This window comes from Helicoverpa zea, chromosome 15 (assembly GCF_022581195.2).
Source record: "Helicoverpa zea isolate HzStark_Cry1AcR chromosome 15, ilHelZeax1.1, whole genome shotgun sequence".
Lineage (NCBI taxonomy): Eukaryota > Metazoa > Arthropoda > Insecta > Lepidoptera > Noctuidae > Helicoverpa > Helicoverpa zea.
Genome location: NC_061466.1, coordinates 1,506,126 through 1,532,620, shown reverse-complemented (window position 1 = coordinate 1,532,620; position 26,495 = coordinate 1,506,126). Strand labels below are relative to the sequence as shown.

Here is a 26,495-nt window from a genome sequence, read left to right as displayed (position 1 = left end):
AATTGCAAGGTTTCGCGAGCAGCTGAGAAGACATGAATGAAACATTATTTTTGTTCAGTAAAAATAAAACTGAAGTTCACAGAACTATTAATCAGTTATTCAAATATTATTCCTTCTAGGATTAATAATAGGATAAGTAGATTCGTATATTCGACAAAATGGAACTTAAGATAAAGTACCTATTGCTAAAATCAGACAGTTAAAAAAAACAGATATAAGTAGGTACGAATTCCGAATTCCTTTTTGGGAAGTCACTAAAAAAAAAAATATTGGCTTAGAATAACTACAATGACTATAAATGAGGCTGTGACCAAGAAAAGAAGTAAATACTCATGTATTTCGGTTTTTAAAGGTAGTTTATTTGGTAACTGTAAATATTGTTGCTATTTTTATAATCTTTAAATATTTTTTATATGTGTATACTATTGATAAATTGATTACAAGGTCTTTAATATGATTAAGTAAATAGTTCCGCGCTTTAGAAGTGCGTTGCATTGGATATGTAACAAGATTTGTCATTCCAATATGTAAATACATAATTTAATACACCTTTGAAGATTATATACAGCACTTTCTATGAACAAAAACTATTTCGAGTTTAACTCCTTGTGAGATCAATCAATTTCATTGTAGGTACTTTAAAAACATTTGTCAACATAAAACTTGTAATATGGTTGTAATTTCGTAACAAAGCACAAACAGAACATTTATTAGGCTTGAGAAAGAAAATGGTGAAAACTCTTGTGTTTCTGATTTATAACGCTACACCCCTGAATACTTTTCTATGATGAATTCTTTGCAATTCTTTTTCAACTTCAGCTAATACTGTTGCATCAATGTTATGAATATCGTCAACCGCTTCGTGTTTATGTTCCCCTGGTACTGCGGCTACAACTTCGTCTTGTGTAACGGTATTCGACGCGACGTCGACACTGTTATTGTCTACATTGTCGAAATATTCAAACGCCTCTTGGTAGTTGTAATTGCTATTGTAAATCCTCGGTCCATTTTTCATGTGTGACGGCATTGTTTTTGTACCGTGTATGACTAAACTTACTGGTCCAATATCGCCCATGTTCTTCTCATACGTCTGCAAAAAAGTCAAAGTGAATTAAAAATCGTAGGTCCGAGTGCTACTACGTCGCATTGCTTACGTAATGGCTAGTAGCCATTGAAGGAACAACAATTGTACACAACATCTGTAATATGATAACACTGATAAACTAGTGATAACATGTATACTCACATTGTCAGTGACCATGACTTTCCAAATGCCTTTAGGATTTTCACCCCATGTTGCTACAGACATTAGAGGCCAATTCACGAAACCATTCGTAGATGTGTCTTTCGGACGGGCACTAAGTAATTGAACTGCTGTGCCTGTATGGAAAACATAAACCTATTATATAAAATTAATTAGTTCCCTGTTTGTTTGATAATTAACAATTGACGATCCCAGGCAAACAAATCGCAATCGTTTTTAACTGTATAATGCCAACTGTAGTACTAGGACACCATAAACGTCCATTCCATTACCTTGCGGTGACACTACGTAGATTTCCAGCGCCCCTCGGCGGCTGTAGCGTAAGTTCATTATAACTTCTATGTGTTCGATGTAATTAACCACGCAATCGTCTTCTACAGTTAGAAATATATCAACATTTTGTCTTGAAAACAGTCGTGCTTCCTCTTCTCCTAACCTGTGAAGTACAACATATGACAATTTATTTATAGGTAGCAAAACAAAGCCACATATCATTCATAATAATTGCCTATTGAAATGGTTCATTAATAAAAGCAACGTTCGCATAAAAAAAATATCAGCTGTTGTATGACGAAACTTTAACGTTTATTACTAGGGATGTATAAGTTCAAAGAGTACTTTATGAAAAATTCGTCATGCTGACGAGAATTGTGTCATGTTCGTCAGACAAATCCACATCCCTCCGCATCACATGAAAATCATCATCATTTCTCTCTGTAATTGTAACTTCATTTTGGGCTACTCACGGTGCAGCACCCACGTGACAATCATATTCTCTAGGTACGGTTGTCCAATTTAGTGCCGCTGTAACGAGTGCTTCGGCGTTCAAAAGCCCGAAACCAAACCGTACATCAAAATAAAGTCCAGCACTGAAAAGGAAATAAAGTTAGTTATACAATGCAAGTTATAATAATTCTGTTAGGTAATTAAAAGGCGATTGAAATAAGTATTTACCCATTTATTTGCCATCCAGGATTAGCTGAGAGAGGAGCGTATTCTGAAGTCCAGACTATTAAATGCTGTACGTCACGCCATGTTAGATTTGGACTAAAAAATAAGTTAATTTCTTTTAATAAAACTTTTAAAATACCTACTAATCTACTTACATAAATTGAATCAAATCAATCTAATGACATAAAGTTCCAATATAAGACCATAAACCTCTACTCTGAACTCGATAGTTTATGAGTAACTATCCACATTCAACCAAAAAAAATGAAGTCGATAAACTACCTATCGTCCGTTAGCAGAACGAACCGTCGTTCGTTCCTGTTATAGGAACCGGGGCATAACAGTCCTTACTAACACTACTACCAGAGCTGCATGAATTATAAGCTACTGTATTGTACATGCACAGAGTGGGGTCAACTAACTTGGCGTGTAGAGCGAGAGCGATGATTCCGGCAGCCAATGGAGCAGCGGCTGACGTGCCGGTATGCCCGAGAGTACACGAATCACCCGTGTCTGTAGTAGCCTGAAAGAGAAGCAAACATACTTCCATCACCCTCTAACAATGAATTAGCAACACCTTTATGAATGAAATCACTACGTCAATCAAAATGATGCAGTCTGTGATGTATTCAACTTACGATTTTCTGATCTTTGTAAGCACCAGAGGAGTATGCAGCAGCCAGCGTAGATGAACAAATCTCTCCGTACCAAGGAAACAGACCATGCTGGGAAGCGCTTCCTATTGATATCGTGTAAATACTAGAAGAATATCTGTAGACAAGATTGTAACTTTAGTAGTCACTCGTTTCAGTTTTTGGAATTAAATCAGGTAACGAATAATAATAGGTACATACCCATCGCAGTTACAGTTGTCGCTATGACCGCCTCCGTTACCATTTGCCCATACATAAATAGCTCCTTTTCCGCCACGACCCTAGACAAAAATATATACTCTCATCAGGAATTAAAACATCTGCTTCATCAAGGAGGTCAAGGGATACCTTAACTTGCCAGGCTACTTATAATCTAACAATACATAATGTAACGAATTACTTAGTTGACTGGTATAAATAAACTATTTATCTATTGTCTTTATTTACCTCAGTGACGCCACGTTTAAACGCTTCGAAAGCAAGGCGCCCCGGTCCTTCAACGGTCCGTCCGTCATCATTAGGGCCCCATGAAGCACTGTAGATATCCACTTTGTCTAACGCATAGGCTACAAAAAAAAGGGATTCATGCATAATTTCATCTCTAAATTCTATAATTTGAACATACTTTTTAAGGGCAAGTTATGTAGAATTGTAGATGCTAATAAAAAAGGGACTCAAAAATATATAACTTGAATTATCTGAGTTGGAGGACCACTTCCATAATTACTAACAGTCCCCAACTGAGTTCAACTTGTTTTCACAATTTTTTTTTTTTTGCAAAATTGTATCATTTTCTGCAAAAGCAATGCCGTTTTCAAAATAATTGCTGTCTAGAAATCTCTGGTACCTAAAGAAAAAAAATATCGAGCCTAAAATAAGCCTAAAACTTTTGTCCTACACGACACCGGTCCTCTATCGGCGAATAGAAAAAACCATGCTGCCAGCAGCTGTCATCTGTCAACAGTGATTTACGCTCGAGTTCGGTGCATTTTATTAAGTTCACAATCTCTTCGAATTCATACCGCTCTGGTAATCGTGCTCACCGCCAACATGTGGCCGTCTATGGCACAACAAGTGAACAACAATCAACAAGTAAAACAAACTGAGTGCTTAGTGCGAGTTTTCGTGAATTTTTTTACGGACTCACATGAGAGCGCGTATACTAAGATTTGTATGCAGTGTTGCCAACTTAGTGGATTTTCCACTAATACTGGTGGTTTAAGTCCCCTATTTAGTGGCGAAATGTTGAAAGTACTGCGGGTCAAGTAGCGAAATGTAAGTTTTGTGGTACAACTTTAAGGAGTTACTATGGAAATTTGAAGTCTCACGGAATGTCAAAAAAGCATCTACAAAACAAAAAGGTGAACGACTACTATATAATTATATTAAGTACTCATTCATTGGTCAAATGCGTAACTAAACAATTTGTGAAACTACTACGCCGATTATAATTTGTGAAGGATTCGGATCGGGTCGGATGAATTGCTAAACAGATGTAATGCTTTGTCTGTTTTAATTTTCTATCGTTGCCGAGTTACATCTTTGGATGATTAAATTGTTTTAGGTTACAATAAAATATAAACAATATTTTTTTAGTGGTGAATTTGGTGATTTTAAGTGTGGGATAAATTTTTGTTAGTGGTTTTCTGGTGGTTTTAAAAGTTGACTCTGGTGGTAAGCTTCTACAACTGTTGGCAACACTGTTTGTATGGAACAAAAACAGGTTCCAATTTTTGACACTAGGTGGAGCTGTTTTTGTTCCATACAAATCTTAGTATACGCGCTCTCATGTGAGTCCGTAAAAAAATTCACGAAAACTCGCACTAAGCACTCAGAGTGCTTAGTGCGAGTTTTTGTAGTTTACTTGTTTTTAAAAAATAATGATAAAAAGATTGATCACCACTGTATATTGATACCACAATAAGCTGCATTTTAATTTATTCACAATTCGAACATAATATTTTTGTCTTTGTTGGTTTTTCTTATAAGTCTAATTTGGTAGAAATTGCTGTTATTGTAATAAGCGGTGTTGCAAGTGCGCTTCAAATAATAACAACCTCAGTCAGGTGAGCCGTTAGCAGCAGAGTGGACGGACGATCTATAATAAAAAAATGACATCCGAAAGGGTTCACTGTTACGTCACATTTCACCCATATTACTAAGATATCATAACTACTGAAGAGATGCATGAAGTTCGAGTTGACAAACAACAAGAAGTCGGTTAAAAAGTTCAACAGATGGCGCTGTCTCTATACGCCACAAACAACAGGCAAACAACAAAGTCATTCATTGTAAACAATAAAAAATTACGTTATCATTCATTAGTTTTGAGGAAATTGAGTTCGTATAACTTTGTTTCTGTGATAGGAAACCCTACACGGCCCTAAACCGAAGCATACCGAAGAAACGTTATCTTTCAATGTATAAACTGATTGAGGTTTTCATCGAGGGGTGTTTTGGTGTTTTTTTAACCGACTTCCCAAAAAGGAGGAGGTTCTCAATTCGGCCGGTATGTTTTTTTTTTTTTTTTTTTTTTCTATGTATGTACATCGATTACTCCGAGGTTTATGGACCGATTTACGTGATTCTTTTTTTGTTCGACGCGGAATAGCTGCCAGTTGGTCCCATAGTCATCAAGTCAGGATCTGATGATGGAAACCCTGAGAAATCGAGGGCAACCTTCGAAAGTTGTAGGCATACATAAGGTAAAAACTTGACACTCAGGCGTATGCCTGAAAGCACTATTCAACAGTGAAGGTTTGGAGCTGACCTGATGATGGAGACCAGAGAGGGTCGAGGGAACTCGACAACTGAATATGTAAACTACCTCGTGTTTGGGCTTATATTATTTGAATTGACTAGACCTTTGCAACAGTGAAGGTTCGGAGCTGACCTGATGATGGAGACCAGAGAGGGTCGAGGGAACTCCATAACAGAATATGTAAACTACCTCGTGTTTGGGCTTATATTATTTGTATTGATTAGACCTTTGCAACAGTGAAGGTTTGGAGCTGACATGATGATGGAGACCAGAGAAGGTCGAGGGAACTCGACAACTGAATATGTAAAATACCTCGTATTTGGGCTTATATTCTTTGTATTGATGAGAACTTTTACTACTGACCGTCTCTTTTATTTACCAACAACAAAAAAAAGCTTACGCCAGACAACGTTTTACCTCAACATGGCGACCGAATGTACCAGGCGCTCATAAACTGTAGCTGTTAACTTACCTATTGCTTCTCCCTCAATCCTATCCGTTATTCGTCCATCGAGCATTCTAACTCCGCCCACCTTAGCCCCCCATGCCACGCCCACACCACATTTTAAATTGTTTGCAGTCATAGCGATCTAGAAATCATAAAACGATAAGAGTCAATACGCAATCAGTAGGTATTGATAAATTAAAAAGTAATGAAATAAACAGTGATTTACTACTGTATACTTAAACTGTAAAATACATTTTGGAGAACTTACTTCTCCAGCACAACGAGTGCCATGAGAATTCAACTTGATATCTTCATATCTCGGTGAAGGATCGGGATCGCCATCATTACTATCCCAACTGATTTCTGGATCCTAGGAATAAACAATTATGTACTTTTACAAGGGATATGTAAAATAATTTTGCAAACCCGTCCAGTACTTTCGGAGGAGAGAACAAACAAATACTTAAAGAAAAAAAATGATTCTACTAGTTCTATAAACAAAAAAAACGAAAATAATCCCCAAAATCGTTACGTTTATACGTTTTTTTTTTCGATATTTTTTTTATAAGTTTACAAAACAAGCGCCAACGCCTTCTTTAAAAAGGAGGGTTAACAAAGAGGGTTCCGACACTTTCCGAGAGCATCATTACCGGCGTCATATCGGCCGCGAATATACCAGGACTGTAGAAGGCATAAAGAAGTCTTATTCGCCACGTTACCTAAACTAAAAACAATGATGCAATTTACTGTAGGTATATTATTCAGTTTACTGTAGGTATTATTCAGTTGGACATTTATGTATAAATCAGACATAGGGTAATATGTAATTTAGGCCAGTATTTAATTAATGGTCGTTTTTAAAAGCATACAGCAGTTTATGTAACTCATTTATTTACTTCTTATTAGTTTGAATTGAAAACCGAGATGTGGTACCGCAATAGGTATTTCTGTGGCCTAAACCAACATAGCAATGAGAAAGGTACAATAAAGAAAATGTTTTTATTTTTAATTCATTCTATTATTTTGAGGCTAAATTGTTATCTCGGTTTAATTAATACAATGACCAAGCAAAGACAGCACGATGCTGACGGCATCGTGACCAATCTGGATTTTGAGTTGTGTCACTTTAGCACGAAAATTTCAAAGTAAACTTCAATATCACTAGGACTACAGAAGTTTTGAAGAGCACATGCACAACAAATTAATCTTGCCGGTCTGTCTAGATGGCAGCAGGGTAACTTGCTTTGCTACATACAACGGCGACGACAGCAGCGCAGTTGTGTCTTTTTAGCACGGAAAATTTAAACTTGGCTTTTACTAGCTACCAAGGTATCAGTAATGAAAGGAGCTATATGTTACCCGTTAATGTTAAGAATTAGCGAGGAGTTATTTCCACCTACCTACTGCTTGCTATTTTATTATAACACGACGAAAAAGTAGGATATATTGTATTGTTTGTCCTAGATTTATGCACTACTTTTGTAAAAAGATATACCTACACATTTAAAAATGACGAGAAAATAAAGTAAATGAAACCACACAATAAACCAGTGCTGCCATCTGTTATTCAGGGGAACACGCTTTGTGAATTGGGCGCATATGTGCCATTTTAGTTCAGAAAATTTCAAACACGCTCCCCACAAATACTAGGAAAGCATAACACTCACGTAGTTGGCCCGCAAATCTGTGTGGTTATGTTCGATGCCGTCGTCGAGGACTGAAACTCGCACACCGCTGCCATTGTATCCCATTTTGTAAACTGGTAACACGTTTAGGTCCAGGCGGGGTAAATTGTGCAATGTGCGCGTGTCTTGCTGAAAAAAATATTTCATTAACTTTCACAATGTTGTGTTGCGACTGTACTGAAATGCGGCTGAACAAAATTGTAGTAAATGCACAGTTTTTCCTTAACTCCTGAGGTAGGTCAGGTTCGTCACCACCTACTAGGTTTCCATAAAGTTATTCAGCTTACCAAATACCACTCGTGACTCCATAGTTCATCGTTAAACCAAGGTTCTTTGATACGATAGACATTTACATTGTTGTACGTATCATTTACTTCGACCCTCTTCACTCTTTGCAATGGCTGATCAGAATCCTGCATTGGGTATCGCTTCACCCGCGATTTTGAGAAAAGTTGCTCTGCCCATCTTACCTGGTGAAACAACAATATAAATAATTTTTTTATTGGCTTAGAAAGATTACCTATACAGGAATGAATTTTATCCAGTGCGCAAACTTTGTCAACTTATAGTTAAATAAGTTTTATAGATACGTATATTTTTATTTTGTAGTGTTTTAGTACAAAAAAGAAAAGTTATTGATAACGAAAGATGTTTATTTTGTAACCGATAGTACGGTCACAGTCGTCATAGTATGCACGGCGGCAACGCGAAACCGGTTTACTGACGGAGCTCCGCTCGGCGCGCGTAAGAATAGTTGGTATCCATATTTTGCTGATTTTAGGGCGGACAAAAGAATGAAATTTTTTTTTTACTGATGATGCAGATATGTTCTGTTAACGATTCTGGACATCCAGTTTTTTTTTGCGCACTGCTTAAAATTCATTCCTGTATGTGTAGGGTGGTACAAAAGGCGTTTCAAAGGTAAAACTGCTTCATTAGAAAAATTGGGTCTCATAATCTTGGAAAATAATAAGTGTCCTGGTTAAAGATTAAATGTGTCCTACATTTAAGGAGTACTACGAGGAGGAAGTGCGAAACAGGAAGATCAGTCGCAAACAGACTAAGGATGATGCAATGAATGTTATATATTCTGAAAATCTGCTGTCACTTCCTCTGTTGATGAACTTATCATCTGCATCCCAACTATGTTGGTGTTTGTTTCCAGTCTAACTAGATGCAGCTGAGTATCAGTACTCTACGTATCGCATATACATTGTTTTTTATTCAGCAATCTCGTGTGTGGCAATTTTGTCTCACATTGGACCAAAGTTGCACTCAAAAACCTTGTACCACTTAACTAACGTTTAAATATAGCGGCCATCTGAAACAGCCACGTGTAAACAGAGTTCAAAGTTACCAGGCGCACATTGTTAACTGGAGATGTCATTCAACTCACCCTCCTGTCCTTGATGAGTGTCGACGTATGGCGACTGGGGGTGCGTCGCTGCTTCCCATGTTCATACTTCAAAAACGTGTACGTGTCTGGGAATCCGTTCACCTAATGAAACAACGAATTTATTAACATTAAAGTTATCGTTTTACTTGGAGTTATGGTCACCCTAACTTTTGTTTCACCTATTTTTGAGTTTAGACGGGGATAGACCTTACTAGATCAGAAAATTTTAAATTGGGCCGATTCCTTCTGGAAACAGTGCAAATAGAACAAAAAGACATTGAAGTTGTTTGAGAATAGGAACAAGAACTTTAATTTGGTCAATGTGAAACCTTATTGTTTTTGTGTCGTCAAAGATTCGTTATTATTGTCGTGATGTGATAGTGTGCTAAATAAAACATTTAAAAAAGTAGGACGGTCAATGGCCACGAGATAAGAACCGGCAAACAAATAGAAAACATATATATTTACAAGTAGCAGGTAATCTATATCTTTCTTTTAGTCGATGTATTTTGAAATCTTTGGCAAAATCATTATTGATAAGCAGCAACATTAAAAAAATATATTGAATGAATCTTTAATCCTTATCATAATTCGGTTGACTAATTTAAACCCAGATAAAGAGAACAGGATAAAATAAAACTGTTTAAGTTTACAAAACACAATAACAAGATATCCTCAAATAAAATGAGGAAAACCACATGCAAAGATTAGTGTTGACGCATGTTTTTATAGTAAGCACCTATTTGTATGAATAGCAAAGAAACAGCCACGTGTAAGCAGAGTTCACTGCTACTAGGCGCTCAGGGAACAGAAGAGATTATAAAATAGTTTTGGTATTCCCCAATGTCCCCCATGTTCAAATCAATCATCTGTTTGGAGTGGAGTGACGTCATAAAGTCACTTGAGAATATTGTGGGTTACGCGTACATTGGTTGGAAGAAACCAAATAGATATGAGAAGATAGTTTATTGTATATCGATGGTTTTCAGCACACTGTACAAACAGAATACATATCATCCTCCTCCGAGCCTTTTCCCAACTATGTTGGGGTCGGCTTCCAGTCTAACCGGATTCAGCTGAGTACCAGTGCTTTACAAGAAGCGACTGCCTATCTGACCTCCTCAACCCAGTTACCCGGGCAACCCGATACCCTTTGGTTAGACTGGTGTCAGACTTACTGGCTTCTGACTACCCGTAACGACTGTCAAGGATGTTCAATGACAGCCGGGACCTACAGTTTAACGTGCCATCCGAAACACAGTCATTGGTGTCTAAGATATACTTAGAAAGTACTTACAAACTTAGAAAAGTTGCATTGGTACCTACTTGCCTGACCTGGAATCGAACCCGTGCCCTCAGTCGAGAGGTTGGTTCTTTGCCCACTAGGCCACCACGACGACCAAACGGAATACATATGTATTATTGTATACATATAGCAAAGAGTGTCCTGAGGTTGTCTGGAAGAGATCGCTCTTAGCTATAAGACCGCCCATTATGTCACCTACTTTAATGAGTTATAAAAAAATGTGTATCTTATAAAGCATAAATAAATGCGTGATGTCACTAAACTCATAGGACACGTATGACAATGCTTGAAGGGTGGATTTCGACTGCCAAATGTACAAACTGGCTGCAACAAGCCTGTCAGATATACAGAGCTTTGGAACCAATGAAATTACACCAGCTCCGTAGAACCTGCCACTAGTATTCTTTTTCAGCAATTTCCTTCTGTGTTAAGTAATAGTTTCCTCAATAAATATGACGTTTACAATGCTGAAAATTAGAATACATTTTTCAGGTATCCTAGTTTCCTCCCTCAAGACGCGGTTGAATTGCTTTTGTTTGTTATAATGCTGTACTTAACAAAAAACGAAGTGTTTCTATGGTAAATGAATGCGTCCGATTTACTTGGAAGTCTGGAGAACAATCAGTAAAGATGTTCCTTCAGAATTTCAGAAAAGCTTTTTTCTTAGATTCGCCCAATGTGAGGAAAAACCTTTCAGAGTCAGTAAAAAATACTATTGAAGTAAAGAGGTCGATTTGTAGCTATTGAGCTTATTTGTTTACTACAGTTGGTACAATATGCAACAAGTGGTACGTATACCGAACAATGTTTCCACCCTCGACCAATCTTCACACCCCTCCATTATAATGAGCTCAGGATAACTCCTCTGTACTCCTCAGTTCCTAGTAGTTGACGTCTGAAACAATGGGATGTAGGCGGCGCCCTAGCACGGATTTAAAAACCAGTTGGGCGGTTTCAACCCTCCTGGGAGGGCTCTATTATTAACCCTCTCATAGATAATAGACAGCCTTCTGTGTTTCTTGGAAATAGAATAAATATCTTGACTGGTATGTCTCAGGACGTGGGTTTTGTTCGTTAAATTGTATTTAGGTATTATAGAAAATGGTCAGTACGTGAAACAGAAGAAAAATAACTTATTGCACAATATTGCAAGTTATTTACGTCCTTTTACAGGCAATTTACTAAATATGAACTTATTTTTGCTGTACAGACCTATTGATTATAACTATTAACTGATAAACACAAAATTCGTAGCAGTTAAATGTTACTTACAATAGTCAAACACTAAAGTTTTCTCGAAAATTCGTCATCTATTGCATACTACACGTTTGCTTTGTCCTATGCGGGAAAAGTCGCTATCATGACGTAATTATTTAGGTTCCGTATACAAAAGGTAAGACCTAAGAACCTATAACTTAGAGTTCACTGTCCCAACCCAACTGTGACAAGACTTATGAACCGTCACGGATACCTAGTTTATTTTCCCCAGTCCACATGATGTATTTCTGTTGCCGCTGTAATAACAAGCACTGAAAACTAAAAATCATTCATTATTTTAGAGGGCTTCCACAGCAAAAGTAAAACTGAGCCTTGTGCAAATCCTAAGTTTGCTAATCCGACTTGCTCTTGCCCGATTTTGATTTCTTCCCCCCATTAACTGATTCTGCTAAAATAGGTAATATCTTTTAAAATACCTGCTGGAATTCAGATTGTTTTTTTATTGGGTAGATGAAACTACCAACTTGGTCACTACTTATTATAACTTTAGCGTGCACTTCACCAAAGTCTATGCATGCTTGTGAAATTCAAACTCTTATAAATGCGTTTTAAATTCCTCTACGGTTCTACAAATACGAGATTATCTTACTAATATGTAACGTTTTTCAAAATAGGTACCTACTACTATCCAAAATTATAAGTTATCTTCGACGAAAGTACTTACAGTAATGTTTATAACAACCAACGTCAACGTTCATTGGAGGATGCATTGAAGCAACAACAAAACGAGTGTGCGTGACAATGTCATCGGTGTGACATACATGTCACATGAAAATGGATGCCGTCATGTGATGCCTCAAACACACGTATGTACTAGGGCACCATAAACGCAAGGTGATAACGCATTTCCACACACATGTGGCTTATCAAGGCGCGAGTTTATGCCCCGCCCACACATGTTCGTGATAACGCGATGTTTAGCGATACGATAGCGCACAGCCGCGACATAATGTGTGTATGATATATGCCGCGACATAAAATTCATTTCATTAATCATGGTCAGTTATTTTCAAACAACAACTTTTATTTTCAATCATGTTCACGAATGGGAGAAAAGTTTACAACATACAGACATATGAACGATCTCGCACACAACATAGGTCACATACCACATGCATAGCATGCCTACGTTCACATACAATCTCTAATTGCTTGCGTCTATATCACACAAACAAACATACATACATTCATACACATGGGAGGGTTGTATGGAAACGTCACACGTGTGTAGCACGTGTCTTTCGTGGAGTCATGTGAGTTTCTGGAGTCACATGTGTACTAGGCAACCAGGATCGACGAAGAGATTTGACGCACATATGCACGATATGCGTGTGAGGGTGTTCGTGTTGGGGTAGGTCTGGGTTCGAGAAGGGTGCGCGCTTTGTAGAGTTGTGGCGCGTAGAGCAAGAGTAAACTTATGGTTCTCGAATACGTACTATGGGTTTTTTTTTTTTTTTTTTTTAACGACGTCAAAAATCATCAAATGACCCCTTCCGCTGTGGGTTAGCAGCGGAGAGGGAGTGTCAGACTCTTACTGACTAAAAACCGTCGTGTTCCGTCATGGGCCTTTTATGTACCAGGGCCGCGGTATCTCTTTCGAACAACCCGCAGCCCCGGCAGGCCTTGGCCCTGCTGGGCCCCGCTGGGGTTGCTGACATCTCTTTGAGGAGCGCGTGGAACAACGCGCGCCGTCGACACGGGTCTGTCGTCTAGAAAGACAGAGGGTCGATGAGCCACCCGAACTCACCGCCCACAGACCCACGCCTACGGTGGCCGGGAGTCATCTCGCGACACCCGGCGCCCATGGTGTCTACCTGGTCCAGCGCGGCGGCCGGGATGAGAAGTGCGAACTCTCTGGCGTTCCGCCTCCTCCTTCTCGAGCATGACCGCTTCGCAGAAGGAGGCGACGGCATCCCATTCCCTCTCGCCCCGGACCCTGCCCTGAACCAGGGCCGGATACTATGGGTGTACTAGATTCAGATAATTTGTATAATATTTGTATATTCATATATGTATAATAACATTCATAGTATGATATATTTAACAACTACAAAAAAATACACTTTCATAAATCACTAACTAGCATCATTGATTACAAAAAACAGCAAATTCTTAAATGACTTAAAGTAATGAAACAGGTTACCCATCAAATACATCTCGTATACAAATCATTTTGTATTATTTTAGAGACAAAATTATTGTGTAGAAAAAAGGCCTTAAAAATATTCAGGTTGGAATTAATTAAGAAAAACAAAAAGCGAAGTAAAATTCCATACGATAAAGATGAATGACGTTCGCGTCTGTTATGAAAGAGGTTATTGAACCGTCGCGTAAAATTGAACGGCACAATTCGGTTTTGTAAGAAACTGCGTAAACTCGACAACGGATCAACCAGTCGTTTTATGATACCCTGATACCTTACACATTTTTGTTACGTTTTAAGTAAAAATGAATATTCTTTTTTATCTGTGGGAGATTAAAAAGTTTTTATAAACACTTGGATGTTGATATGAAACGCGATCATGAAATAGTATTGAATGCAGTAACCTACTTATATAGTATAAGTATTGTTTCTGAAAAATAAAGTGAATTATTTTATAAAAAACTGCGTCTTTCGTGCAGAGTAATTAGCATAATTAAATTCATTATTCAGCAACGGTTATTTATTTTTTAATTACTTTTTCATTACATTCTTTATCACCGGCGAAATGAAATATGTATATATAAATAGAACGCGGTAAAAATAGCACGTTTCCACGTAGAACTTGAAAGAATGTAGACTCATCATTATTTTTTTCGTATATTCTTCAGTTCGCAGGCGTAAAATTCTGTAAAATTATATTCCAGGTGTGTTTTCCCGCTGAAACACGCACACAGCAACAGAAGTATGACGAAAGTAACCTTGGCGCGCACAGCAATATAAATATTTTGTTAGAAGTACACACATGTTAGCAAACGCTCCCACTTCACAGAAGTCCCGCCCCCTGTAAACTACGGAAATAGATTGCCGCTGAAACTCGCTGAAAAACATTTCCTCCTCGGTTCTGGGAGCCTGGTAGTTGCGACGCTAATACCACAGTTAGCGCCGCCTGAAAAACTGAATGCTTTCAGCATGTTTGCGCTATTAGCCACAAGAGGGTAGGTCGAGAATGTCTATCCAATTTGAATAATGTGAAGAAGCGTTTTGATTTCAGAGCCACCTATCGAAAAAATGTGGAAGGTGATCGGAACAAACAACCGTCCAGAAATGCTGGATCCCGTTTACTCGTGTTAGATGGTAACACTTTCTCTAGAATATTCAAAGAGGTCTCTTGCATCGTGAACGAAAAACTAAAAATTAACAGGGTGGGATATTGTTGTTCACCGAGATATTTGTTCACCGTTTATATTTTATTTTAACGTCACGAATTTATTTCTAGGTAACTAGAAGTTTCGTGTAACTTCTCGCCACAAAATAAATGTAGCCTGCCTGTTGCTTTATTACTATAAAGCCACAAAAACTTTTTAAAATCTGTCCAGTGAAACACCAATCATACAAAATAGTGAGGTCCATGGGTATTTCTTTAGCCCAATGTTGTCTCTATGCTGGATTAAGACCTCCCATAACCTTCCATTCTTGTGTGCTAAGCTTGTTGTGACCTATCCGCGTTGAAGCTACCCAAATCTCTTCAGAGTTAAAATATTATATTTATAAGAATCAAGGAATAATATTTCATTATTGAAAATTCAAGACAACCTATTTATACCTATGTACCTATTTATCAATCCCTAAAAAAGCACCAAGAAAAACCCCAACTAAAAATAGACAAAGAAATGCGGAGGCGATTTTCTAACGTCAATTGAACAGTAACGCTGTCTGAAACATCTAGGTTGTTCCTTCTGAATGAATTTGTTCTTCATTGATACTCACTCGAAACGACGTAAATCCAGTTAAGTGCTAGAAAAATAACCCACAGTTTAGCCGCGGTATAGGCGTCACCTTCGTAGCTGGTTTTAATGAACAAAGTGTAATTTAAGTGCCACGAATTAATTGAACAATTGAATTAAATAATGCTCTGTTTGTACGTGTGTTGGTGTGAGTTTAGAATAGCATTTGGACAAAATGGTAGAAAGTCGGAAAAAACTATTCTCAGACATTAGTTTTTACATATTTTTTTATTGGATTATAAACTCCAAAATAAATCGGTGTTACTATGTGTCGAGGTAGACGGGCAAGAGATACAACATGTCGACGAATACATCTACTTGGGCCAGTTAGTGTCCTTCGAAAACAGGCAAGACAAAGAAATCGATCGACGGATCGAAAACGCCTGGAAGAGCTACTGGTCCATGAAGTCGCTCATGAAGGGTGAGCTCCCTTTATCGCTGAAGCGGAAACTAGTCGACATGCGTATTCTGCCCATCCTAACCTACGGCGCTCAGACTTGGTCTTTGACCGAATCTCACAGTCCAGGTTAAAAGTATGCCAAAGGAGCATGGAGCGTAGCCTGCTCAACATACGGCTTAATGACCGGATACGCAACACCATTATCCGGTCCAAGACGAGCATAGTCGATGTGGGCAATAAGTCTGCAAAGTTGAAGTGGGATTGGGCGGGTCACATCTGTCGAATGCACCCGGACAAGTGGGCCAACATCACCACAAACTGGATCCCTGAGGATGGAAGGCGACCGAGAGGTAGACCAAGAAAACGCTGGAGAGAAGACTTGGACAGCTTCCTCTCGGACTAGCCACAAACAGCGATGGACATAGAAAAATGGAAGGCTATGGGGGAGGCCTTTGCCCAGCAGTGGGACAGCATAGGCTAATAAAAAAAAAAAAAAAACTATGTGTCTAATATAAATATGTATGTATTACCACACAATCAAGTATTTTTATAATTGTAGCTCAGGTGTGCAAAAATAGGAAATAGCTACAAAGCTTTCCATCAAACTCTAATTTTACCCTACATTTGGTTTTAATCAGCACTCTCATATTGCGCATTCTGACACAGGGATAAATCAAAAGCAGTACCTACCAATGAAGCCAGTCAGCGTGCTTTTCTAGGACCTTATAGAAATCGTAAAAACACGTCTGATTTCACAACAGCTCTCGAATAATGTTTGGATGTTCTTGTGTGTGAGTTGTACCAATCTTGCTAAGAAAATCAGGGGTAAACTAATTGTAACATTTCCAATTCATAGTGTGTTTAAAATCTTGCAACTTGCTTCTATTGCAATATAAGTAACAACTTAACGCAGTTTTACATAAAAAAGACGCACGTCAAAATTACAATTACTGCGTTCGTGGTAAGGCCAAACCACTGTTTCTCAAACGTTTGATTCGTCACGAGTCACCCGGGGAGCATAACATAAAAGAGCACAAACAAATGATTAGCGACACAAACTGAGACAAATTGTCTGAACTAATTCCTGAACATTTGTCACGATTAGTCCGAAGACAGCTGACGACTATATGAGACAGCTGATTTGTGAAACGACTGTTGCTAGACACTGTTTCATTGTTCTAAGAATTGGTGAAATAATGGGATTCGTTATCATTGTTATGTCAGCCACTTTAAATCGCATATTAAATGGCCTTGCATCCTGTTGTAATATAGACAAAACGTCATACACTATTTAAATTGTTCTGTCCACTTCTTGGTTAGCCTTATCTACTCATAAATGCGCTTTAGACTTTAGAGGACTATCCTTCCTAATATGTATTATAAACGTGAAAATTACTCTGTCAGTATGTATATCTGTCTGGCTCTTACTGTTGCTCCTATATTAACATAAACTGGTAGCCTAAGAAAATAGGTCTATTTATCCAGATAATTAATTTCCTAGGGACGCTATATGGAACTGTGGAGAACAGCTAGTTAAGCTGCATAACGAAACTTAAGCCGCTGAACTAAGTGCATCATTTTAATGATACTTACTGATGTCCTAGATCTGGACTGTCCACTGATATTATCTATCAAAGATTCCTCAAAGGATTCAAGATTACAGCTAACATTACAAGCCTTTCTCCTTGAGGAAATATCAAACACATTACATTAACATTTACGTCACAGTTAGTGGTTTATGGACAACAGTATTGTCACAAGCGTGGGTAGATATTTGGACTCAAATGGCAATGCAATTAAACGCCTTTATCTATTTTGGTGGGTTTCAATAACTTATCTATCGGAGGATTTGATTACTAGAGATAAGAGTTGCTTGTATGAATAAGCATTGCTTATTTGGTGCTAATGTAAAAACCTGTGTCTAAAGTGCAAATTAACAGATAGATATGTTATTGAAAATCAGTCAATTCATTAAAAGATAAGACCTTCAATGTTTACCAAGCAATGAAAATAAATGAAGAAAATTGCAAATAAAATCCAAGTTATTGACGTTAAAAAGCTTAGCCAGTCAATTTCGCTTGATAGATTAACTAATAAACAAGTTATTTTTTTTTCCATAGCCTCTGGCAATTATTTGTTTACCTATTCTTTTTACTGGATCAACAATTAATGATATTTTTTACTGTTTATTTACTCACTGGACTGGACTCAAAATAAAACATGATCTTGTGTTCAAAAGGGCCGATTTTGTGATATTGCTAGACAGTCCTCTAACTCTAAAATAACACCAACTATATCTTTCGTATCTATGTGCAAACATATGACCTTACTATGCCTATCCCAGTGATTGATTGTTATCAATATATCGAGTACCGTTTATATTACATGACATGCAATAAAGGAATCAAAACTCTAGTCGATATTTATGGACTACTAATAGATAAGTGCCGAAAGACAGGTGCCAAAAGCGAATTTGAAGACCAGTAACTGAACTTTGAAAAATTGGATTTTAAATTAGATTAAAGCCTGTGAAATCAAAATATTTGACTTTGACTGCAGTAGAAACTCTTTTTGAGTAAGTATTTTTCACAACTCTATTCATTTTTGTATCATTTCCTACGAAAGAACTAACGCACCCTTCGCAAGTAAGATTGTCAACCACAGAAAGTGGCTTTAAAATCTGAAAGCTCCGCAATTATATGATCAGCATTTACTTATCCAAAGTATAGATCATCACAAGTCTGTCTTCATGGCCCTGACTCCTGACACGTTACTCCAGCATTCATCTGATCCCCTAATAACATTGTTGTGCAATCTCAAAACTGTCAGGCGATGACAGCAGTACCCCAGGGAATCGCTCGTCTTCAGAGTGGCTGGTGCCCTAATACTTTCAGACTTTTACGAGTGTTATGAGACAAGGTCAAGGAACATGTTTTGTTTGTTTACGACTTTAGAGACTGGTTTTATGGCGAAAGTTATTATGGCATGGTAAAACTATAGGTCCTTAGTTACGGATAAACTTAAGGGTTAATTTTGATTAAAACAATGCAAGATACAAAAAGATGCTTCTGCAATCGAAAACATTTGAATCTATACATTGTAACATTTTATATAAGCAATAATCGACTCGCCTGATAAATGGAACCGATTACCGAACCATAACCAGCCGTCAAATCACCGATTTGTCCAATGGGCGTCAATTTGACAACTGGTTATCGTTATGGCTAGATTGGGCTAGATATCCTTTAACAAGGATCCAAGGACCAAAAGACCTTTTTATTGTAATCAACTCCTACGATTTTTGCAGCCCTGGTAAAGCTGATTAATTAACGTCAGTGACGCCATGATATATGGAGTGTAATCTATGCAATATACTGGTGTTGATAGCGACGAGTGCCACTCGAGATACGAACGGCGTCATAGCTTTGATTTCAACGTTATCTCAAGCACAATACAGTACGAACTTTATTATTGTGGATTTTTGGAAGTGAAATACTGGATGAAACATTTTTAACACCTTCAGTATGGTTATTTAGGACTTTAGCTTAGTAGTATGTAAAAGCTCCATAAAACATCTCTGTTACGTGTCTACAGGACGACTACTTACTTATAGTCAAAGTTTGACGCAAAGCTTGCTTATATGATCGTCTGCGGACAAGGAGATTATAATACATATTCTATCCATCCGATATTTAAGCTTAATTAATAGAAGGTAGTTATCGATATTGAATAAAATTAAAGCTGTTTAGCCGAACACATTCCTCAAGTAAGTATTAATGGAAAGTTCATAAATATCTCACGTAGGTGAAACATCTATGGTTTGTTCCATCTAGTAGGTAATCCTGTTTTAATTTCATTTCAAGTAAATAAACCTGTTACATGGAATTGGACTGCGTAACCCTTTTTGGTTAAACACAAAATCAGAAATACAAAAGCTCTTTAATTAAAAATTAACAAACAGGCTTCGAACGGGATTATTTCAAAATTCAATTACGCAGGCAGGACATAGGAAATGTTTTTCGTTGAAATAATAATACTGAAAAAGAATTTATCAGTAGGTAATCTAGCTACGTTCAAGTTAGTACAATCAAGTTGTATTATTTAGGAGTTTTCTTAAAATCTGACACTTCTTCCCACCATAGCCGGCCCTAAATAACCATGTTTCTTGGGTGAAAATACCCACCAGCAGCAGAATACGAAAGTCCTTTAAGAGTACTGAAAATATCCTTAACTCAATCTACATAAGAAAAACCTCTGCTAAAATATTACTTTCTATTTATAGGACTTATACCATCTTTGACTTCTGAAAGCCTAATGACGACCGCCTACCTGCTGCCTTTCAGCTACCAATCATAATTTTAATTAGGCATATCATAATTATTATTGTTTCCTTCAGGGTTAATTACATCATAAACAATCCATTAAGAATTATTTATTTTCTTCTATGTAGATATTAGATATTTAAGTAACCTTAAGTAGGACTCGTAGGACTAAACAAAATACCTATGTATTAGTTTTAATAGGTATACTTGGTTCTAAGATGCCTAGGTACTTATTTAAGTTTGTATATGTAATTTGTGTATAATTTAGCGTTTATGAAGAAAGAAAACTTCTGAGAAAATTCTGCCTACACATTCTTTCTTGGAAAATGTGTTATGAACAAGTTGTAGTCATTATTGTATTGTATTAAATTATAGTACATACTTAGAGCGTGTTGAAGTTAGAAGTAGAGAAGTTACGAATGTTTTATGATACCTATTTATATAGTAAAATAAAATGCTGTCTTTAAAAACTAGGTGGTACTGGTGGTTAATTAAGAAGTCTTGATCCTACTCTAGCAATTCAACTAAGTATCGGTTCATTTTTAAACTTAATAGAATGAAGAAGCAATGGTAGTTATCAATTACATGGTGAATTCTTTGGAATAAATTAATTGTAAAAACATTTCAAGTAAAGCCTTCGGTAAAATTAAATAATTATAACTTGAAACATGAGCTTTCACAATTTTTTTGTTATTGTTTCTTTCTAAAAACACCAGGACAACTTAAACTTACCTTCCCTCCATAAAGGTAGCCAAGTTCCAGAGCAACCAACTGGGCTACCTCCTCACCACCTTCCACTTCCACGGTCCACTCGTTCACAAAGTCCTTCGCGTGTTCCAACCCGTTATGCACTCCTTGGTACCCATACTGCCCTGGTACCCAAAGGCTGGGTTCATTACTGTACCATGACAAAACTGAGGTGAACAAACTGGCAATTAGAAGTGTAAAGAGCGTCATTTAATCGTTGGTATGGTGTATTGATGGTATTTATTTGTATTATGGGGAGTTGGAGCGAGGTCGGTGTCCAAACAAACACTAACGGCCGGCAGACAACAAGAGAGGGAAAAGTGTGATTTTTCCCAAGCGGGCGGCGGTATACTCGACTGTTGTAGCTTGATGACGTCGCGTCGTTGTTACAAAAAACCTACTTTTTTACCCGACTGCTATGAAAAGTTATAGTCCACTAAAACCAAGTTAAGTTTCATGTTATATACATATAACCATCAGATATAAAATAGAACCGCAATTAACAAAAAAATGGATTATTGAGCTAAAATTAATTGAGTTACAATAAAATACTTATTTATTTTATTAAAAGGACCTTACATATCGACTGCAAGCAAGCTGTAGGCCAGCGATTCCCAAATGGGGTTCCGCGGAACCCTGAGGTTCCGTGACAGGCCCTCAGGGGTTCCGTGGAAAATTCAAGATTTCCATATGGTAGGTAAATCGTTTCACTTTTGACAATATTAAATTATTATTCATTTTCAATTAAATTGTTTTAAATATTGCATTCCAAAATTCCAACCATGTAGGTGGGTACCACTCGGGAGTGTAAGTACGAGTTCGCGTCAAGTGGCGGGGGCAGACCACGGTAGCAGAGAATTTAATTCCGTTTTTTACAAATTGTAGATTAACTTAATACCTCCAGGTCTTCGGCAATCGGCAAAAGTAGGTAGCGAGTCGGCAAAAAATCACCGTATTTTTTGGGCTTATTTCATCGCTAGGATTATACGTTTTCATACATTTGACAGGACGTGAAATGACAAGGCATACGAGTATTTCCAGTGGCTATTTTTACCATGAATCAAAGTGTGACATTATTTCCAATTTTTGCACCTCCGCGAATCCAAAAATTTCGCGCTCGCTACTCTCGCGACTCCATGTTACGCGTGGTGCTTTTAAGTTCGTTTAATTGCTCAAATATCCAACACCGAAAAAATTTCGCGCTCTTCCGTCGAGGTTTCCTTTGATATTTATTTTTTATTCCTCTGTTTCAGGAAAAGCAATAGCGCTTTCTTCGCTAGCTGCTTATTCATTTGCATTTGCTTTTTTGTGTGGATATTGTACTTTTTGAGACCTTATTAATTTACAGTGGTTTTGTTTATTTTGTGTAGGTACTTAAAATAAAAAAAAAAATCGCACTCGCTTCGCTCGCGATACCGGCTAACAACTGAATGTCTTTCAATGCGGATGCTTGGAACTTCTTCTTTTAGTTAAAAACAATCGCGCTCGCTCGCCTCGCACCTGTACAAACCCAATCTATATCTTTTTGCGTTTACTTTGTCAGTCTTCAAACTGAAAACTATTCACATAATACACAAAGTCAAGGGAGGCTAAATTGTTTTCTGGCCCGTGTGGCGGATAGCCATGCTACGCCTGAGTATACTGAGTATGTCTCTAACCATATAACCATTTGGTGCGCTACCACGCACCACGAGCCGTACCTAAGTGTATTTACGTTTTTAGTTTACTTCTTACTTAAGCTAAGGTTCCGCCGAAAAATGGTGTAACGAAAAGGGTTCCGAAGCCAAAAGAATTCGGGAACCGCTGCTGTAGGCAATACCTCCTATCTGACTCCGGGTGGATTTTAAAGGGGAACAATAAAACTTAATAATATCCTTATTCCAAGGTATAATGAGATACTGAAAATCTAAGTTTTCTTTTTTTACGGATAGTATCGATTAATAAAGTTTTTTTCTTTTTATTTTGAGTCTAAGGGTAGTTAATAGTAGATACGAGTTTTTTGTAACAAAAATGTCAGATAGGAGGTATTGCTTGCTTGCAGTCGATATACTAGAAATAAATATAAAACATTCGCAAATTAAGACCACAAGAATAAATATTACTCACGCTAACAGATTGTATAACAGTCGGGTATACCCATTTCAGTCATTACTACAGTGGCCACTAAACACACAGTGAAGATAACTGGCATTGTGAATTTGTTATATTTGAACTATCCATTTAAATACATTCGACTCGGTTATTTATTTAAATAAGTTAGAGTATCGCTAACATCGACCAATAGTTTAGTACCATTTATAGTCATATTTTAATATCGTAATTCACTTTTATAGAGAAGATATATGAAACTACACTTCTGGACACATCTATTGGCCCACCTTAGAGTTTAGGTTTTGATGGCCTCTACCGAAATATGATAGCTAGATTGAACAAAAACTGATGATGCAGTTTTAAACCTGATACATTTTACCTCCTTTTTGGATCGCATTGTTTTAAATTTGAATTCAGAATACCATACGACATGGAGCTACGCCTAACAAGTCGGATATGTGCCTCGTTAATGGCAATTGATTTTTGAATAAAAAACATGTTTTATCAAATAAAGGTTTAATTTAATAACGTGTGTTGCCTCCATGGGCGTCTACCACAGCTCTCATACGATTAAGCATAGAGTTTATCAACCGCTGTATGAAGTTTTGAGGGATCATCTCCCATTCCTCTTCTATGGCAGTTTTCAACTCCTGCATCGTCTGGGCAACTGGCTGACGAGCCATAACACGTCTTTTTAGCTCGTCCCACATGTGCTCAATGGGGTTCATATCTGGGCTTCTGGCTGGTCAGTCCATAACTGTGATATTCACATCCCGAAGATATTCCCTGACGATGCCGGCCGCATGGGCTCTTGCATTATCATGCATAAAAAGGAAATTTGGGCCCAAATAGTCCGTGTATGGTATCACGTGAGGTCCTAAGCACTTACGAATGTACCTTTCAGCATTTAATGTTGGCAGCCGTGGTCCTGTAACAACCTCAAGTTGAGTTTTACCGCTCGCCGATATACCGCCCCAGACAATCCTTGAGCCACCGCCATAAGCAACCCTCTCTTCAAAGCAGCATTGTGCGAAACGCTCTCCGTTACATCGGTAGACCTTCTTCCTTCCATCATTGCCATGTAACACAATTTTAGACTCATCAGAAAAGAGTACACGGCTCCAATCTTGCTGTGTCCAATTTAAATGACTGCATGCGAAATGAAGGCGCGCTGTTCGGTGGGCTCGCGTTAGTTTGGGCCCATTAGCTGGCTTGTGTGGTACCATATCGCGTTCTTTTAACCTTCTCCGAACAGTTCGAGCGCTCACAGATACTCCGTGGAAGTCGCGAAGTTGTTTTTGTATCTCAATAGAGGTAAGGTGACGATTTCTCAAGCTGGTCGTCACGATGAATCGATCCTGCCTTTCAGTTGTGACCCGAGATCGTGGCCTTCCTTGGCGACGAACAAAGCCGCCGGTCTCTAGGTACCTCCGATAAACATTTCGGACCGCAGATCGCCTTAAATTAAGTTGAGCACTCACGTTTCTTTGGCTGTGTCCGCCCTGAATAAGTGCCACAGCTTGGGCGGCGACTTCAGGTGAAGTATCCATAAATTATTGAGAGAACCTCACCTTAATGTTAAGAATAAGTAATGTTTGTTGCAAAACCAAAGATATCAATCACTTTTTCAAGAATTAAATCCAAGTAAACCAATAAAACCAAGTTTTCTTAGTAATCGATTGTTTGATATCAACAAGCAGGCTCCAAATTGTCTCTTGTTTCTTTAAATTCCGTATTCAAAATTCAAAAAAAGACTATTGAATGAAATTGTGAATGTGCAAGGTTCAAAACTGCATAAAAACCTTTTGCTCGACCTAATATAAAAATTTAGCTAGGACCAAACGAAAGTCGTGGTGGCTTAGTGGGTTAAGGACCAACCTCAAGTACGAGGGCACGGGTTCGATCCCAGGTCAGGCAAGTACCAATGCAACTTTTCTAAGTTTGTATGTACTTTCTAAGTATATCTTAGACACCATTGACTGTGTTTCGGATGGCACGTTAAACTGTAGGTCCAGGCTGTCAGTGAACATCCTTGGCAGTCGTTACGGGTAGTCAGAAGCCAGAAAGTCTGACACCAGTCTAACCAAGGGGTATCGGGTTGCCCGGGTTACTGGGTTGAGGAGGTCAGATAGGCAGTCGCTTCTTGTAAAGCACTGGTACTCAGCTGAATCCGGTTAGACTGGAAGCCGACCCCAACATGATTGGGAAAAGGCTCGGAGGATGAGCTAGGACCAAACGAAATTGAAAATACAAGGTGGGCCAATAGATGTGTCCAGAAGTGTATAAGCAATACTAATTAATGGCTTTTGAAGAAAACTATCTCGTAGGAAGAGGAAATATTTCATGCCAATTAATTACGACAAACCAGTACACTGTTTTTGTTTTTGTTTATCCGTTCTGAGGAGTAGGTAACAAATGAAGATCATGAAAATGACGAGATGACTAGACATTTTTACTCTTAATATAAAAATGTTTCAAATAGGTTCCGTAGGTTCGGAGCTTTTACAGTAGTTTTGTACAGAGTAGAGACAACCAAAAAAATATGTTTCCTCTTTATTATATTTGTACCTATAGATTCAAATACCTGTAAATAAGTATGCATAGATAACGTATTATTTTCGGGCCTAGTGAGTGAACACTGAAAATTAAAAGCTTACGCAAAAGTTTCATCAGCTCTCGAGAAAAGCTGAAAAACTATCAGAAGCTTGATATGGGAAAATGGCAGCAATATTTTGAAATGTTTTCAGGTTAAATAAATAAATAATGTCCGGACACTTTTCACACACGGTCGGTTAGCCCCATGGTAAGTTATTAATTAACTTGTGTTATGGGTGCTAACACAACTGATAAACTACATGTAGCTACATATATACATATTTATAAATACATATTGTAACACCCAGACCACGGCCAACAAGCATGCTCATCACACAATTGTCGACCCAACCGGGAATCGGCAAGATCGGCAGTCCGGCATGGCGACCATTGCGCCATCGAGGTCGTCAAAGGTTTATATTAAAGAAGCAAAATTAGCTAAACTGAGAGTGGTCCGACACGCTCTTGGTTTTTTAAAACAATGTGGGTTATATATGTTGTAAATTTTTTTCTTCCACCATTTCTTCTTCCCAGAAAAAACACAGAGGAAGAAGTGTAGGGCGGATGTTTTAGAGTCAGTCTTTTGTAAACTTAAAAAGTGCCTTACCTTTAAAAAGTGCTGATTTTCAGCCTATCTATACATATAATAAATCTGTAAAAAAACTGTGTCT

At 37.8% G+C, this 26,495-nt stretch overlaps 1 protein-coding gene across 1 annotated transcript; it reads right to left on the bottom strand.

Moving 5' to 3' along the window:
- Window positions 1–337: 337 nt before the first annotated feature.
- On the bottom strand, window positions 338–21,425 carry LOC124636801 (neuroendocrine convertase 1-like). The gene is made up of 15 exons (XM_047172951.1): window positions 21,124–21,425; window positions 9,159–9,260; window positions 8,050–8,232; window positions 7,745–7,891; window positions 6,346–6,447; window positions 6,102–6,219; window positions 3,316–3,434; window positions 3,070–3,149; window positions 2,854–2,986; window positions 2,638–2,738; window positions 2,219–2,311; window positions 2,011–2,133; window positions 1,537–1,700; window positions 1,247–1,380; window positions 338–1,090 (listed from the first exon to the last, which is right to left on the bottom strand). Exons 1-15 carry the CDS (start codon window positions 21,346–21,348, stop codon window positions 755–757), a joined length of 2,160 nt encoding a protein of 719 aa, XP_047028907.1. The 5' UTR covers window positions 21,349–21,425; the 3' UTR covers window positions 338–754.
- Window positions 21,426–26,495: the final 5,070 nt, after the last annotated feature.

What these genes read in the sequence shown, in the direction of transcription:
- LOC124636801 (XM_047172951.1), bottom strand. Translation starts at nt 21,348, where the DNA reads ATGACGCTCTTTACACTTCTAATTGCCAGTTTGTTCACCTCAGTTTTG. An exon ending in GGAGTCACGAGTGGTATTTG is followed by an intron (nt 7,892 to 8,049) that starts GTAAGCTGAATA and finishes TATTTTTTTCAG; the next exon opens with CAAGACACGCGCACATTGCA. An exon ending in GACAACTGTAACTGCGATGG is followed by an intron (nt 2,987 to 3,069) that starts GTATGTACCTAT and finishes TCTTGTCTACAG; the next exon opens with ATATTCTTCTAGTATTTACA.